The 18,880-nt window shown below is 42.0% G+C and overlaps 1 protein-coding gene across 3 annotated transcripts in view; it reads left to right on the forward strand.

Annotated features, from left to right (window-relative positions):
- SCAI (suppressor of cancer cell invasion) overlaps positions 1-18,880 on the forward strand; it is a 252,826-nt gene that overhangs the window by 83,158 nt on the left and 150,788 nt on the right. For 2 of the 3 annotated variants that reach the window (XM_068248199.1, XM_068248200.1), the window contains exons 2-3: positions 14,898-14,939; positions 15,489-15,618. In XM_068248199.1, coding sequence (XP_068104300.1) covers positions 14,900-14,939; positions 15,489-15,618 — 170 coding nt within the window. In that variant the 5' untranslated portion in view covers positions 14,898-14,899. The remainder of the gene's footprint in view (positions 1-14,897; positions 14,940-15,488; positions 15,619-18,880) is intronic. The other variant, XM_068248201.1, reaches the window with a different exon arrangement.

The raw sequence follows: 18,880 nt of genomic DNA on the forward strand, positions 1-18,880 counted from the left end.
TCTGTAACATGGTCCTGTGGTCACTTGGTCTCTGTAACATGGTCCTGTGGTTACTTGGTCTCTGTAACAGGGTCCTGTGGTCACTTGGTCTCTGTAATATTGTCCTGTGGTCACTTGGTCTCAGTAACATGGTCCTGTGGTTACTTGGTCTCTGTAACATGGTCTTGTGGTCACTTGGTCTCAGTAACATGGTCCTGTGGTTACTTCATCTCTGTAACGTGGTCCTGCGGTCACTTGGTTCCTGTAACATGGTCCTGTGAGCCCTTGGCCTCTGTAACATAGTCCTGTGGTAACTTGGTCTCTGTAACATGGTCTTGTGGTCACTTGGTTTCTGTAACATTGTTCTGTGATAACTTGGTCTCTGTACCATGGTCCTGTGGACCCTTTGTCTCTGTAACATGGTCCTGTGGTAACTTGGTCTCTGAAATATTGTCCCGTGATCACTTGGTCTCCGTAACATTGTCCTGTGGTCACATGATCTCCGTAACATGGTCCTGTGGTCCCTTGGTCTCTGTAACATGGTCCTGTGGTCCCTTGGTCTCTGTAACATGGTCCTGTGGTCACTTGGTCTCCGTAACATTTTCCTGTGGTCACTTGGTCTCTGTAACATGGTCCTGTGGTCACTCTACATCTCTAGCATGGATTTATGGTTACATGTTCTTTGTGGATAACCAGAATAATTCCAGGCAGGCAACAGACACTTTTTTAGTTGTAATTTGTTGTGTTTTTGATAGCATTATGTAGAAAACTTTATTTGTATTTTGTTGCTATGTGCTGTAACTTTTCCTCCTGGTTTTCAGATCACTTTGCTGCACAACACTAGTCCTAACAGACACAATTCATTTTGTACAGAATCATTACAATTCTTCCCCCGTTGCCATTAAATTAGCGAACCGGCAAATAACCAAGTAATCTGGAAATCAGTGGGTGAAGTTTTATATGGGCATCAGATTTGTTAATCTGTTAAACGATTAATTAAGGTAATTCTATAGTTCAAAGAGAAGCTAATTAAAGATGTTAACATTCTGATCATAAACCTGGTTGTTCTTTTAATATGCTTTAATTATTTGCTCTGCCGTTTTAATTGAATAAAAGCATTGAGAACAAAGCATGGGGCTGCTGCATAAATGGACTGATTTCACTGATTAGTATCATAACATCTCAGCACCCTGTTCTGTTACAGTGATTTTTATATAATAAATGCTAGAAGCTGAATGTGTAGGCATCAGAGAGACAGAAAAAGCTAACTGCAGGCACAATTGCAGTATAATCTCATCATAGTAAACTCTGATATAGTAAACATTCGGGTATAGTAAACTAATGTCCAGGTCCCAGCCAAGCACCATTACAAATATATGGGAGTAACGCCTGTTATAGTAAGATATGATAGAATTATGTATCTGGCTATAGTGGAAAGTGGACAGGCACATGCGTCACATCCGTCATATAAGTCAGACACCCATGAGCTGCGGTGGGTAGATGGGCTGGCACCCATTTGTAGCCTTCTCGCTATCTGCACACTACTCTGGGCTTATGTGGATTACCTAGAAAGCACAAGCCAGTGAGACCTAAGCTTCCTGTGTAAGCTGCTGCCTGATTACTGAGGGAATTGCCTGTCATATGTTACTTGCTTGTGCATGGCTGCAACGCTACAGTATCATCCAGGCTGCAAAGAAATGTGGACAGAGGAGCACACTATAAGTGCAGTACCTGCATTAGCTGGTTAGATCTATGCTTCCTGTACAAGCTGTTGCATGATTATTGCATGCAAACCCCTGCATATTTGAAGACTGCGCATTTTGATCTAGCTCAGACGCTGCCTGTGCTCACTTGCTAAAGCACTGAAAAGAAACAATTACCGGTACTCCCAATTATTGACTGAATTAAGATACAGTACCATAGTGTACTTTGTGTTTGAGTATGACAATTTCTGATATAGTAAACCACTTTTTCTAGTCCCTTGGAGTTTTCTATAAAGGATTCTATTGTATTATATAAAAATAATTATTATTAAATGTGTATACAGCGCCAACATCTTCCACAGCACTTTACAGAGTATATATAAACTTGTCACTATTAGAAGATAAATCTATATTCCAGCCAGCCCACCATATTTAGACAAAAATGTTCCTAACATTTTGGGTCGATTTGCTGATGCCTTGCGTTGTGCCCAATCCGGAGGCTTGCCACCTTAGCGAACCTGAGGCATTGACAGGGCCGTTTTTAGTGAAGCCAGGTTGTACGTAAGCCGTGTAATGTTTAAAAAGTGGATACAAACCCCTGAGGCAAATGGTGCCTTGCCTGGGTTACTAAAATGGTTACAAACGGCCCTGCTCAGAATATACTCAAAGTGGATTACAGATAGTGTGGCTACTATTACAATAGACATATGAAGGACATGACAAGATGTAACTCCATCCAAAATTAGGCAAACAAATGGTTTCAATATGGGCCGCATATGTTCCGAGACAGCCAATATGTCCAGAAACAGCCCTGGGCATTGAACACTGTCTGCCTTTATAATTATCACAATACCCAATGTAGTAGCGCTCAGAGTATACCACTTTCCTCAGCCTGATTTCCACACATGTTCAAAACAGCCAGTAAATCGTAGCGAACACCTCAAAGTACACAGATTACATAAAGGTGCATATAGTCACCACATGACTTATCTTATAGCTATCACACGTGTTAGGGTAAGGGGTACACCACCTCCTGAAACTCAGGCTCTCCCCTATTGTAAGTTCCCTGCTCACCATGCGCTGCTTGATACAACTTCCAAAGCTCCTAGAAATCATTAAAACATTATTTCTAAGACTTAAAGAGGAACGCCATTGAAAATAATGTAATAAAAAAGTGCTTACTTTTTACAATAATTATGTGTAAATGAATTAGTGAGCTCATTGTAAAATCTTTCCTTTCCCTGATTTGCATTCAGACATTTATCACATGGTGACATTTTTACTGCTGGCAGGTAATGTCACTGGAAGGAGATGCTGTTTGCTTCTTTAGCAGTTGGAAACAGCTTTTATTTGCCACAATGCAACAAGGCTCCCACAGTGTGATGTCAGGACCTCATAGCTGTGAGGTGCTGACATCACACTGTAGGAGGGGTTTCACCACAAAATCAGCCAAACAGAGCCCCCCGTTGATCCGTTTGAGAAAAAGAAATAGATTTCGCATGGGAAAGGGGGTATCAGCTATTGATTGGGATGAAGTTCAATTCTTGGTTACGATTTCTCTTTAAAAGCCAGAAACGCAACATTGTGTAAAGCCTGACAAGTTTAATGAACTGTTAAAAGTCCATACATGTTAAAAACATATCACATCATATAGTCACCATCTCCCTGTTCTCAGGCAGTGACTGAGTCTGTGTCTCTTACTTCCTGTTTCAGTGTAAAACTGAAACCTGCACTAAAGCAGGAAGTAAGAGTTGTCAAAGAGTGGAAGTTGCTTCCATAGCACAGATCAGATATACTGGTAATGACAAAAGTCCACCTCCCTTTGGTTGTAAAGAGATAACTTCTTTGTGGTTAGCACTGCAGCTACAATTCAGCAGTTCATTTCTGCTTCATGTGAGTTAAAGTATTTTAGTCAGCTTACAGCCCCCACGTCCCCTTCATAAAAGCCACGCATTCCTCCCATCCCCCTGCACTACCTGTAATAAGAAGTTCTTGTGTTTGTGGGTATGTACTAGCTTTCTGAAATTCTTCAGTTCTTGCTGAGAAGGTTTTGGAAATGATACAAGTGCAGCATTAGGAGTACTAGTGTATATCTACTGATCTGTGTTGAAAAGCTTGCCTTCAGGGAAATATCACAGGTTTTCTCCTCTCTCCGTTCACTTGTAGATGATCTTATTAATGTGTTGGGCTTGACTCTGCATGAGACACGAAGTGTCAGAATTTACCAGCCGTCTCACACGTATTTCACGCCCACTATACTTCTACAAGTAGAGAATACCAGAACATGCCACCACTATTCATCAGCTCATTGAGGTGTTACACTGTTACTCCAGTTTGTTAACTCTTTTATTACGATCATAGTATTTTTAATGATGCTATGCCAGTGATTTATTGCAACACGGTTGTAAGAAAGGCAAGAACATGGTAAATCCTTTTTTGTAGTAACATAGGGGAATCTGTTTTCCTCTCACAAGGTCACCTTGTAGACAGCGGAGTAGCCTTTGTACTTCTGGAGGAAAAGAAAAAGTGAAAAAATACATTGATTATTTTAAAGCAGGATTGTCAGCCGCAAAATCAAATTCCATTTACCCACTGCTCTGTGTTTATTATGTAGTCTGCATGCAGTCTGCATTGCAAGCATTCCAATATAATCATAAATGTTTCTGCTGTAATGAATCTTATCTCAGTCATCTGGCTCTATTCTGGTACATTGCCGGGGAGAGGGAAGTTTATCTCCCCTCCCATATTCCTGCTCCTCAATGATTGGCTGAGGGCAGTTCAGTATGACATGAGGCTAAGAAGGGAAATACACCCCACCCCTCTTCAGAATTACGATCTATGCTGTGCTCACGTGTGTTTACAAAGCAAGCTAGATATGACAGTGCAGTTTCTAGGAGGAAAAAGGAGTCAGACAGGAAATTACATCAGGATTGGCTTCAGTCAGAGGCAGTAAGGATGGAAAAATGCCTGGAACAGTTTTCTCTTTATTCACAATATAAAATTCACTGAAATCAAAGCGTGTTATGTGAATAGAACAACTATTAATCTATTTAGGATGCGAGTCAGAGGCGCCAAAAAGAGTAAAATAATTATGAGTTAAAAACACTTGGGGGGAGCTATACTCACCACCCGTTTCACAGACCAAAAAACCAATAGAGACCACAATATTTGGTCAAAGCATTCACAGTTTATTAGTACTCCCAGGTGCTACGCGTTTCACGGGACTAACCCGCTTCCTCAGGCAAAACAGGAGTACAAGCTAAAAGATATAAAACAATAATGTACATAAAAATAGGCCCCAAATGCTTGTAAACAATAAAACACAGAAGTAGGTGTTCCATAGAATAAAGTGCAAATATCCATGCGGGTATATAGTATAGATCTATGATCATTGGGATTCATTAGGATATCAATATATACATGCATACACGTGCTGCAACATTATACCTACAACTCAAATGTATCTACTAGATGTCCCATAGACCACCAATCAATGGTTCTACTATCCACCAACTAGTGATGTGTAATAGCCAAGAGAGATGGAAATATTCTATTGCTGATTATAGGTAACCATACTAAAACAGGCTTGGCATAGAGGGGATGCTCCCCGGGTATATCCTGTACTGTGGTGCTATATAACTATATATATATATATCTCGTAAAGTCCTGTCTAGCGTGAGCAGACAAGGCAGACTTACCAGTTGGGGGTCTGGAGCTAGTATGAGCGCCTCAGTGGGGGAGCAAGGTGTGTTATGTCCTATAAGTAGTGTCTAAATGCGGAGAACGCCGTCTCCGTACTGTTCTATTCAACTTCCGCTGCGCTGGGCGGAAGTGACGTCTATCGCGCATGCGCCGGAGCGTATCGGCGCCATTTTGGAAGTGGGCGCTGTGGGCAATATGTACGCCGCTCGTAAGCGGCTATTTAATGTTAATAAAGCGTCCAATGGGACGCGTGGATGTATAGATTTAAGGCGCTACTTGCGCCTAAACGCCGGTGAAAACAATCGTAACGTTTTTTCGTGTGTATTCAACGGATAGGCCAGGTGGTAGGGGCTCTGCTAGGGGAGTATAGATCAATATCTGGATACCACTAGAATATGATAGGGGGGATTCTGATATATCCAATTTGGCATACCAATCTCCTATTGTCATATTTGTAAACATACATGCCAAAATATGTGACTGCAAATAAACAAACAGTGATCTCATGATCTAAAGATTGCAAAGACATGAAAAAATGTACAAACCAGCATACATGTGGATATAGTCACATAAACAGAAATCTCATGATCTAAAAATGCAAAAGCATGAAGAAATGTACAGATCAGCATACATATGGATATAAATCACTTAAGACAATAGACTAGAATACCTATGTAAATAGAAATGACATAGGTTGAAACAGAACTCAAATAAGAAAAATAAAGATAATAGTAAAATAAATAAAAAAATTTATATAAAAAAAGTAAAATAGATTAAAATGAACAATCAGGGACATTATTGTATCAGCATATAAAAATGATAAAAGAGAGCACACGTATAATAAAACTTTATCAATCGTGGTGCAAATGAGGCACGCATAGATTCAAATGTTGGGTATAGATACCGACTCTATTTTCTAGTCTAAAATGCTTTTTCCAAGACCTCGTTAAGACCGTTAGGAACCAGACTTTTTAGAATATTAATCCAATAAATCTCCTTCTGGCGCAAAGCTTCAAATGTGTTAGGAATGTGTGGGGAAATCGCCTCTATAAAAGTGATGCGGAATAACAAAGGATTGTGATCATGGTGAGTGCCAAAATGCCTAGAGACGCTGTGAAGTGCTAGATTATTGGTAATGTTTCTTTTGTGTTGGCCGACCCTGCTGCGGGCCTCCTGGGTGGTGCGGCCCACATATTGGAGGCCGCATGGGCAGGAGATCAGATAGACAATGAACCGGGAGTCACAATTAATATGTTGTTTAATGGGGTAAAGGCTGGAAGTAACCACTGAACGGAAGGTGTTGGTCGCATTGACAAACTGGCAAGCTGTGCATCGGGGCTTATTACATGGATAGGATCCGGGTGTGATATTACCTTTGGGTTGTGTATTCCTAAGTCTGCTGGGTGCAAGTAGATTACGTAGATTAGGGGCCCTCCTGTATGTGAGTAGTGGTCTATCTGGGATTGCCTGTTTCAGATAGGGGTCTTGAAGCAGGAGGTCCCACCTATTTTGCAGTACCGATCTAATGGTTTTGTGTTGAGCACTAAATCTAGTAATGAACCGTGGGAATGGCGATTCTGGGGTAGCGGTTGGTATAGGTTTAGTGAGGGCCTTTTGGGTTGCTTTAAAGAGACTCCGTAACAAAAATTGCATCCTGTTTTTTATCATCCTACAAGTTCCAAAAGCTATTCTAATGTGTTCTGGCTTACTGCAGCACGTTCTACTATCACCATCTCTGTAATAAATCAACTTATCTCTCTCTTGTCAGACTTGTCAGCCTGTGTCTGGAAGGCTGCCAAGTTCTTCAGTGTTGTGGTTCTGTGATGCATCTCCCCCCTCCAGGCCCCTCTCTGAACACTGCCTGTGTATTATTTAGATTAGTTCAGCTTCTCTCTGCTCTATTATCTTTTACAAGCTGGATAAATCGTCATCTGAGCTGGCTGGGCTTTCACATACTGAGGAATTACATACAGGCACAGCTGTCTGCACTCTGCAGGAAGAAACAGCCTGACACTTCAGTGGAAGATAGCTGCAGGGGGAAAGAAGCACACAAATGATCTCTTGAGATTAAAAAGGAAGGATGTATACAGCCTGCTTGTGTATGGATGTATTTTCTATGTGTGGACATGCTGTACATCAACCTACTTCCTGTTTTGGTGGCCATTTTGTTTGTTTATAAACAAACTTTTTAAAACTGTTTTTAACCACTTTTAATGCGGCGGGGAGCGGCGAAATTGTGACAGAGGGTAATAGGAGATGTCCCCTAACGCACTGGTATGTTTACTTTTGTGCGATTTTAACAATACAGATTCTCTTTAAATCTGGCATCTTTTAATAGCTTATTTGGATATTTACGTTCTTTGAACTTGTTCGTCAAAATTTTTGACTGTGAGTGGAAGTCCTCCTGATCTGTACAGTTGCGGAATATACGTTTATACTGGCAATATCATCTTCTATAAAAGATACATCGATGATTTAATTTTTATATGGCATGGTGATCATAATAGCATCATACAGTTTATTCAATATCTCAACAATAATACAGCGGGCCTACAATTTACCGCCCAACATCATTGCACCAGTATAGAATTTCTTGACTTATCCTTACATGCAGACGGAGAAAAAATAAAAACCAAAACCTTTTTTAAAGAAGTGGACGCGAATAACTACATTTGCTTCAATAGTCACCACCACAAACCTTGGACTACAAATACCCCTTATTGCCAGTATAAACGTATATTCCGCAACTGTACAGATCAGGAGGACTTCCACTCACAGTCAAAAATTTTGACGAACAAGTTCAAAGAACGTAAATATCCAAATAAGCTATTAAAAGATGCCAGATTTAAAGCAACCCAAAAGGCCCTCACTAAACCTATACCAACCGCTACCCCAGAATCGCCATTCCCACGGTTCATTACTAGATTTAGTGCTCAACACAAAACCATTAGATCGGTACTGCAAAATAGGTGGGACCTCCTGCTTCAAGACCCCTATCTGAAACAGGCAATCCCAGATAGACCACTACTCACATACAGGAGGGCCCCTAATCTACGTAATCTACTTGCACCCAGCAGACTTAGGAATACACAACCCAAAGGTAATATCACACCCGGATCCTATCCATGTAATAAGCCCCGATGCACAGCTTGCCAGTTTGTCAATGCGACCAACACCTTCCGTTCAGTGGTTACTTCCAGCCTTTACCCCATTAAACAACATATTAATTGTGACTCCCGGTTCATTGTCTATCTGATCTCCTGCCCATGCGGCCTCCAATATGTGGGCCGCACCACCCAGGAGGCCCGCAGCAGGGTCGGCCAACACAAAAGAAACATTACCAATAATCTAGCACTTCACAGCGTCTCTAGGCATTTTGGCACTCACCATGATCACAATCCTTTGTTATTCCGCATCACTTTTATAGAGGCGATTTCCCCACACATTCCTAACACATTTGAAGCTTTGCGCCAGAAGGAGATTTATTGGATTAATATTCTAAAAAGTCTGGTTCCTAACGGTCTTAACGAGGTCTTGGAAAAAGCATTTTAGACTAGAAAATAGAGTCGGTATCTATACCCAACATTTGAATCTATGCGTGCCTCATTTGCACCACGATTGATAAAGTTTTATTATACGTGTGCTCTCTTTTATCATTTTTATATGCTGATACAATAATGTCCCTGATTGTTCATTTTAATCTATTTTACTTTTTTTATATATATTTTTTTATTTATTTTACTATTATCTTTATTTTTCTTATTTGAGTTCTGTTTCAACCTATGTCATTTCTATTTACATAGGTATTCTAGTCTATTGTCTTAAGTGATTTATATCCATATGTATGCTGATCTGTACATTTCTTCATGCTTTTGCATTTTTAGATCATGAGATTTCTGTTTATGTGACTATATCCACATGTATGCTGGTTTGTACATTTTTTCATGTCTTTGCAATCTTTAGATCATGAGATCACTGTTTGTTTATTTGCAGTCACATATTTTGGCATGTATGTTTACAAATATGACAATAGGAGATTGGTATGCCAAATTGGATATATCAGAATCCCCCCTATCATATTCTAGTGGTATCCAGATATTGATCTATACTCCCCTAGCAGAGCCCCTACCACCTGGCCTATCCGTTGAATACACACGAAAAAACGTTACGATTGTTTTCACCGGCGTTTAGGCGCAAGTAGCGCCTTAAATCTATACATCCACGCGTCCCATTGGACGCTTTATTAACATTAAATAGCCGCTTACGAGCGGCGTACATATTGCCCACAGCGCCCACTTCCAAAATGGCGCCGATACGCTCCGGCGCATGCGCGATAGACGTCACTTCCGCCCAGCGCAGCGGAAGTTGAATAGAACAGTACGGAGACGGCGTTCTCCGCATTTAGACACTACTTATAGGACATAACACACCTTGCTCCCCCACTGAGGCGCTCATACTAGCTCCAGACCCCCAACTGGTAAGTCTGCCTTGTCTGCTCACGCTAGACAGGACTTTACGAGATATATATATATATAGTTATATAGCACCACAGTACAGGATATACCCGGGGAGCATCCCCTCTATGCCAAGCCTGTTTTAGTATGGTTACCTATAATCAGCAATAGAATATTTCCATCTCTCTTGGCTATTACACATCACTAGTTGGTGGATAGTAGAACCATTGATTGGTGGTCTATGGGACATCTAGTAGATACATTTGAGTTGTAGGTATAATGTTGCAGCACGTGTATGCATGTATATATTGATATCCTAATGAATCCCAATGATCATAGATCTATACTATATACCCGCATGGATATTTGCACTTTATTCTATGGAACACCTACTTCTGTGTTTTATTGTTTACAAGCATTTGGGGCCTATTTTTATGTACATTATTGTTTTATATCTTTTAGCTTGTACTCCTGTTTTGCCTGAGGAAGCGGGTTAGTCCCGTGAAACGCGTAGCACCTGGGAGTACTAATAAACTGTGAATGCTTTGACCAAATATTGTGGTCTCTATTGGTTTTTTGGTCTGTGAAACGGGTGGTGAGTATAGCTCCCCCCAAGTGTTTTTAACTCATAATTATTTTACTCTTTTTGGCGCCTCTGACTCGCATCCTAAATACAATACGGTCCACCTGGGGTGGCAAGGATTTTTCCTTACTTCTTCTACAGAGAGCGACATCTTATATACCTGAGTGGGGTCAGGTTCTAATTCTCCCCACCTGCATATGGAGTGGTTGCCTAGGGGCAACCTATGTTTGTGAGTATAAATCCACTTTGATTTATTTCTGCCTTTTTCCTCCTTGACATACCACACCATTTGGGCTCTCGGTCTTTTGTTTTTGTCTCTAAAGTGCAACTATTAATCTATATATATATATATATATATATATATATATATATATATATATATATATATATATATATATATATATATATATACAATATATATTGTGTTGCGCCTATGCAGATCAGCTGCAGGTGCTGTAAAAGGGATCCCACCTCCTTAATATATATATGTTTTTTTTTTCCTGAGATAGCATGACTGTCCCTTAACCACCCTGGCGTTCTATTAAGATCGCCAGGGCGGCTGCGGGAGGGTTTTTTTAAATAAAAAAAAAAAACTATTTCATGCAGCCAACTGAAAGTTGGCTGCATGAAAGCCCACTAGAGGGCGCTCCGGTCGCGTCATTCTGATCGCCGGAGGCGATCAAAATTAACAAGGAAGGCCGCAATGAGCGGCCTTCCTTGTTTCGCTTACCTCGTCGCCATAGCGACGAGCGGAGTGACGTCATGGACGTCAGCCGACGTCCTGACGTCAGCCGCCTCCGATCCAGCCCTTAGCGCTGGCCGGAACTGATTGGTCTGGCTGTGCAGGGCTCGGGTGGCTGGGGGGACCCTCTTTCGCCACTGCTCGCGGCGGATCGCCTCGGAGCGGCGGCGATCAGGTAGTACACACCGGCTGGCAAAGTGCCGGCTGGGTGTGCTGCTTTTTATTTGATAAAAATCGGCCCAGCAGGGCCTGAGCGGCACCCTCCGGTGGTAATGGATGAGCTGAGCTCGTCCATACCGCTAAGAAGGTTAATCTGCAGTGGCAGATTTCACCAACAAGTTAGTGCTGCCAACAAAAAGAAACTGCGCCAGCTACTAGTCCTCAATAAATCCACTCAATGTATAGTAATACTAATTAGCTCCATGGGCTCGCAAGCAACAGTGTTCCAAATGAGGTATACTTGTAGAAGGTTCCCTGCTACGCTCTCCACATATGTAGTTTCTGCAGTTGGAATAAAGCTCACATAGCGTGATACTGTATAAGATGCTTCAAAATGCGCCAAACCCATGTGGCGGTCCCTGCTACCAGTGAACAAATGTTTGTACGCCAAGCACACACCACACTCCTGCGCACACGCCACATTCCTGCTGTACAGGGGCTCACTGGATAGTTCCAACCTCAGAACCAGGTGGCGGTATCAAATGATAAGAGCTTGTATCAATATAAAGTATGTTGTTCACCTTTGCACTTGTATGACAATGACGTGGCGTCCTGCTCATTGCACTTCTCCCTCTGGTTTCCAGTCAGCCCTGGGAGAGGGGGAATGAGCGAGACACCACGTCATTTTTCACACAAGTGCCCCAGTGGACAACATACTTTCTATTGATACACGTGTTTATCGTCTGATACCCATAAGTGCATACCATCACGCAGGGAAAGGATATCACTGTTTTTGTATATTACACTATGGTTCTTTTATCTTGTCTTTTGGTAGATTGTATTAAAAAACTGGAATTCCTTGATATAAGGGAATGGTGCGATTTTTATTCACCTGGAGAGTCGCACTACATCCACCTGGTTCTGAGACTATCCAGTAAGCCCCTGTATGGCAGGAGTGCGGTGTGTGCTGAGCATAGAAACTGGCGGCAGGCACATGGTGCGGCGTGTTTTGAAGCACCTTATACAGTATCGCGATATGTGAGCATTATTCTACCTGCAGGAACTACATATGTGGAGAGCAGAGCAGGTGACCCACTACAAGTTGGTGCTGCAGGTGATATCTTCATCAGAGGTAGAGCTTCCACTTCACACAACAGTTTTAGAAGGTATACATTCTGCAGTTTTTTACACGTTTAGTACAAAATTTCAATTTTTTTTGTTCATGCTTTCTCTTAATTCCAAAAATCAGCTTCTATATAAGTAAAGTGAACCCAAGGCGAACCTTAGGTAAAAAAAACACCCACATACTCAGAAGAACAGGGAGGGCTCTGGAGGCTGTAGAGGCACCCTATGGTCTCCTTGCTGTTGCTGCCTCTTCAGGCACGAGCACGGGATGTGGTGCACATGCGCAAACACAGCCATGCCTGTGCAGCAGCACGGATCCTCTTGTGTGTGGCCATACGTATGCAGGCATAGTACTCTGCGTTCATGCCTAAAAAGGAATGCGGCCACGATCTTCAAGCTCTTGTTGGATATCTTCAGGGGGTTGGGGAGCGGCAATGGAGGCTCAGAGGATGGCATGGGAAGCATCTACGGGATCTAGTGGCTTCCCTCTTGTTAGGTAAGTATGTGTTTTTTAGCCCAAGGTTCACCTAGGGTACACTTTAAATTGTGTCCAAAATCCTCGATTTCACCTGGAAAAAAAGCCCTATAGGTGCACAAAAAAGCTTATTACCTTTATTAGTATAAATATATAGGAAAAACAGAGCCTCGTCGCCATGAATGCTCACTGCAATGATCTGTATACTCTGACTTGGGCTATAACTATGAGGCTGGGGGGTATTTTTGTGTAATTTGGTGGGGAGACTGTATAAATGTGTTTGTAAATAGCACTGCACTATTGTATAGCACCTTCTGACGAAGCCTCTCAAGGTGAAACATGTTGAGGGTTATGTATGGGTGTTTTAGTGCCATATATTATATATATATAGTTAGGAGCTCCCTATAAGTGTATATATTTGCTCTCCAGTGTCAGTCAGGAGGCTGGTTTTGAGACAGTACCATCTGTTGACATCCACTGAATACCAGTTTTCACTGACTACTACATTCAATTTCCAGTGGTAGTCTTCACTCCTCAATCCAGTCTTTCCTTTGGTGCATTGAGCTGTCAAGACATTGGGGATAGCCTCGCCCCACACTGTCCACACTGTTACACTGACAGTAGGGGTAGGGGATAAGCAACGACCCCCCTTAATTCTGAGTTTCAGTACAAAGTATACAGATCATTGTAGTGAACATTCATGACGGTGAGGCTCTCTTTTCACTATATATACTAATAAAGGTTATAAGTGTTTTTTAAGTACCTATAGGACTTGTCCAAATGGACAATGGTGCTCATTCGTTTTCCCTGGTTCCACCACTTTTTTTCAGACAATAGAAAAAAAAATGCAGTGCAAAGTTCCTTGCATGGATCAAAAATTGCGGGGATTTTAAACTCAAGCAAAAGCATTGCAGAACTGTACAAAGTGATTTGGTAACAGGTGGCTTATTGTGTTGCTACTGAACTGGTTAACAGTCTGGGCCGACTGATCCTACTCTAGGCAGCTGAGCTGAGTCACTTCCCATTGAATGATGAGGACAATGATAGAGTTTAAAACCATGTGGTAAATGTGTGTGGCAAACACTGAACACCTGCCAGTGTTACCCATCTCTGCAGGCAGTATCTCTCTGCTAGATTGTCAGGAGAGGAGATGACAGACGATCAGCAGTTTGTTGATAGACCAGCTTGATAACTAATCTATAACAAAGTACTATGGGGTGATTCACTAAACAGTGCTATTGAATAGCGCTATAGTGCTACATGAATTACGCACGGTAAAACTGATAGCGCACATTAATTTAAGCACGTAGAAGTTTACATGTGTAATGTTAACATTTGTCAGCTGTTTGCCTATATAAGCTTTGCTCAACAGCACTTGCTTCAGAATAGTTTGAGACTGGGCAAGTACCGTAAGTGTTTTTTGTTTGTATGTGTACTTTACTATTTTCAGCTGTTTTTGGCCTATGTGTAGTTTTTTTTTTTTTTTTTTAAAGTAGTAATTAAATTGTGTTGGTCATATGTACAATCCCAAGTAACCATAATTTGTATTAATTGTATATAACTGTATGCATTGTAACATGTGGATACTGTGTAGTGTGACTTGTGTTGTGTGCTGTGTAATATGTGTGTACTGTGAAGCTGCAGCACACTGCTGGGGACACTGTGAAGCCGCAGCACACTGTTGCGGACACAGTGTGTGCTGGAGCTGACATAGAGGTAAAGGGGACGATTGGCCTAGGGCACCTGAGCTCTGCAGGGGCACCTGCACTGCTGGACCGCAAGTTGCCCCCCCTCCCCCGCACCCCAGGTTCCCCCCCCATAGGGAACCTGTATTTAAATGGTGTTGTTGGCCCCTTACAGATGCTCGAATGTGCTTGATCACATACATTAGTATTTATGACATTTAAAAAGTATGAATAGTCCTGGACAAATGTTAATATTTTTTTTTTATATTTTTGTTTACCCTTTCCTTCAGTGATGGAACCATTTGAGGCTTGGCTGGATGAGTGCATGTTAGGTAATGAATGCTAACTTTGCTATGTTTTTAAAGCATACACTGTTAAACTACACACTATTTAAATTAATAACACATAATTTTGTATGCGCGTAATTCTTTAACGGCGCAAAGTATTACGTGCAGTGAAAACAACACTGCTCTTGATTATTTCCCTACCAACCCCTATCTAATGAATGCACTCTACCGTACTTGCTGATAGCGCTTGTGGCAGTATGCCGATAGCACGCACGTTACGCCGTACGCGCGTTATGAAATAGCACTGTTTAGTGAATCAACCCCTATATCTGTACAGCAAGCAAATACGGAAATCAGTAAAAATCAGAAGTCCGCAGCCAAAGTCCAGCTCTCAGAAAAGCATTTCTTAAAGATCTCCATGTAACCTGAATGAATGTCAAAACATTAACACGTCTATGACTTAGAATGCATTTGACAGTGTGTATTAATAATAATGGTGCAACTTGTTGCATTAAGCTTGTGATAAACTCACTTTAAAGACTTGAAATCAGTATTATGAATACAAAATCCTGATGGTGGAATTCTGTCTTGCAGGCGTAAGTACATTTGAAGGAGAAGTGATGTCGGCCGCTAATGATGAGGACATACCGCAGGGTGAGAGGAAGACTGTCACTGACTTCTGTTACTTACTAGACAAGTCCAAGCAGCTCTTCAACGGCCTCAGGTTGGTACCCCACAAGAAATAATCTAGGTGAATGAGACACTTGTGCTATTGTAAATGTATTGGAAAAATGATTTGGACTGCTAACAAGCTGAATTTTTTTTTCCTGAGCAGTCCGTAGTTTTTCCTGCCCTGGTTGTTTAAAGAGACCCAGAGATAACTAACTGTTTTATACATACCTGGGGCTTCCTCCAGCCCCATCAGCCTGGATCGCTCCCACGCCGCCGTCCTCCACTGCCTCTGTCCGCCGGTACCGGGTCCCGTCATTTCAGCCAGTCGACGCAAGCGCAGTGCGCTCCCTCCGGACTGTGCAGGCGCATGTGTAAAGAGCCGGAGGGAAGTGACGGGACCCGGTACCAGCGATAGAGGCAGTGGAGGACTGCGGCGTGGAAGTGATCCAGGCTTATGGGGCTGGAGGAAGCCCCAGGTATGTATAAAATATTTTCCTATTTTTTGTTAGCGTTGTCTCTGGTTCCCTTTAAATATACAGTATACAGTATACAGTACAGACCAAAAGTTTGGACACAACTTCTCATTCAAAGAGGTTTCTTTATTTTCGTGACTATGAACATTGTAGATTCACACTGAAGGCATCCAAACTATGAATTAACACATGTGGATGTATAGTACATAACCAAAAAGTGTGAAACAACTGAAAATATGTCATATGCTAGGTTCTTCAAAGTAGCCACCTTTTGCTTTAATTACTGCTTTGCACACTCTTGGCATTCTCTTGATGAGCTTCAAGAGGTAGTCACCTAAAATGGTTTTCACTTCACAGGTGTGCCCTGCCAGGTTTAATAAGTGGGATTTCTTACCTTATAAATGGGGTTGGGACCATCAGTTGCGTTGTGGAGAAGTCAGGTGGATACACAGCTGATAGTTCTACTGAATAGACTGTTAGAATTTGTATTATGGCAAGAAAAAAGCAGCAAAGTAAAGAAAAATGAGTGGCCATCATTACTTTAAGAAATGAAGGTCAGTCAGTCCAAAAAATTGGGAAAACTTTGAAAGTGTCCCCATGTTCAGTCTCAAAAACCATCAAAAGCTACAAAGAAACTGGCTCACATGCAGACCGCCCCAGGAAAGAAAGACCAAGAGTCACCTCTGCTGCGGAGGATAAGTTCATCCGAGTCACCAGCCTCAGAAATCGCAGGTTAACAGCAGCTCAGATTAGAGACCAGGTCAATGCCACACAGAGTTCTAGCAGCAGACACCTCTCTAGAACAACTGTTAAGAGGAGACTGTGTGAATCAGGCCTTCATGGTAGAATATCTTCTAGGAAACCACTGCTAAGGACAGGCAACAAGCAGAAGAGACTTGTTTGGGCTAAAGAACACAAGGAATGGACATTAGACCAGTGGAAATCTGTGCTTTGGTCTGATGAGTCCAAATTTGAGATTTTTGGTTCCAACCACCATGTTTTTGTGCGACGCAGAAAAGGTGAACAGATGGTCTCTACATGCCTGGTTCCCACCGTGAAGCATGGAGGAGGAGGTGTGGGGGTGCTTTGCTGATGACACTGTTGGGATTTCTTCAAAATTAAAGGCATACTGAACCAGCATGGCTACCACAGCATCTTGCAGCGGCATGCTATTCCAACCGGTTTTTGTATAGTTGGACCATCACTTATTTTTCAACAGGACAATGACCCTAAACACACCTGCAGGCTGTGTAAGGGCTATTTGACCAGGAAGGAGAGTGGTGGGGTGCTGCGCCTCCACATTCACCTGACCTGAACCCAATTGAGATGGTTTGGGGTGAGCTGGACCGCAGAGTGAAGGCAAAAGGGCCAACAAGTGCTAAACATCTCTGGGTACTCCTTCAAGACTGTTGGAAGACCATTTCAGGTGACTACCTCTTGAAGCTCATCAAGAGAATGCCAAGAGAATGCAAAGCAGTAATCAAAGCAAAAAGGGGATACTTTGAAGAACCTAGAATATGACATATTTTCAGTTGTTTCACATTTTTTGGTTATGTACTATACTTCCACATGTGTTAATTCATAGTTTGGATGCCTTCAGTGTGAATCTACAATGTTCATAGTCATGAAAATAAAGAAAACTCTTTGAATGAGAAGGTGTGTCCAAACTTTTGGTCTGCACTGTACATGCATGCATAAACCGAACCGTGCATGAAACACACACACACACACACACACACACACACACACACACACACACACACACACACACACACACACACACACACACACACACACACACACACACACTTATCACCTAAAAAAATAGGTAAAAAAAATGTGTACAAATAGGGAGAGGGAAATGTCCCCTGAACCAGCACCACTGTAATAAAGGTGCACACAAGAATTCAATTCCATATGAATAGCTTAAAAGTTCAATTTTTAATATCTATACATAATTACATTAATTACTAGTGCAAATAATAAGTTTTAGTTCGTACAATAGAAAACATGAAGAGCAAAGTGAGATCAAGACAACAGTAGTGCCGTAGATCCCGTGTGGTAATCCAAACATCGGTGGTCAGGTGACCACTATGTGCATTGTAATGTCACACCTATTGGGTGAAAACAAAATAAAAATACACGAAAATTAAGTACCTGGCTTCCTAACTCTTGTGACTTCCATGGTTACCTATTCTGGAGGTGCTACACCTGGCTAACTAATACTGGGAGCCTCTGTGAATAGCTTGACTTGGGGTGGGGATGCATCTGGCTACTAACACTGGGGGCTCTTTTGGCTACCTATCCTGGGGTAGGTATGCATCTGGCTACCTAGTATTGGGGTCTCCTCTGACCAACTCTACTGGGGGATGGGGGGGGGGGGGGCTGTACTTGGCTACCTAATTTTTGGGATTTCTGTGGTGACCTACACTGGAGGGGCTGCACCTAGCTACCTAATACTGGGGGGGCTTCTGTGGCTACCAATCTTGGGTTGGTGATGCACCGGGCTACCTAAAACTGGGGGTTCCTCTGGCTATTTATACTGGGGTTAGGAGACTGCTATTTAGCAAATAAACTTTCCTGATGTTACTGTTTATAATATGCTCATTAGGCCTATAAGATCCTCAACTGTTGTTTTTTGTGCTGCTGGCTGACAAACCTAGGTGAGTGTTTTCTAAACCTCGAGACTCAAGAACAGCGCATATTTTACTCCACACTGGTACGGAAATTCACACTAGTTATACATGCAAGCAAATGGGACAGCTTCTGGCAAGTCCTACATCATTAGTGGCCTTGAGGCCAGGTTTTCAGAACATTGACCTCAGTGATTTCTCAAGTTAG

This window comes from Hyperolius riggenbachi, chromosome 8, assembly GCF_040937935.1.
Source record: "Hyperolius riggenbachi isolate aHypRig1 chromosome 8, aHypRig1.pri, whole genome shotgun sequence".
NCBI classification, from domain to species: Eukaryota; Metazoa; Chordata; class Amphibia; order Anura; family Hyperoliidae; genus Hyperolius; species Hyperolius riggenbachi.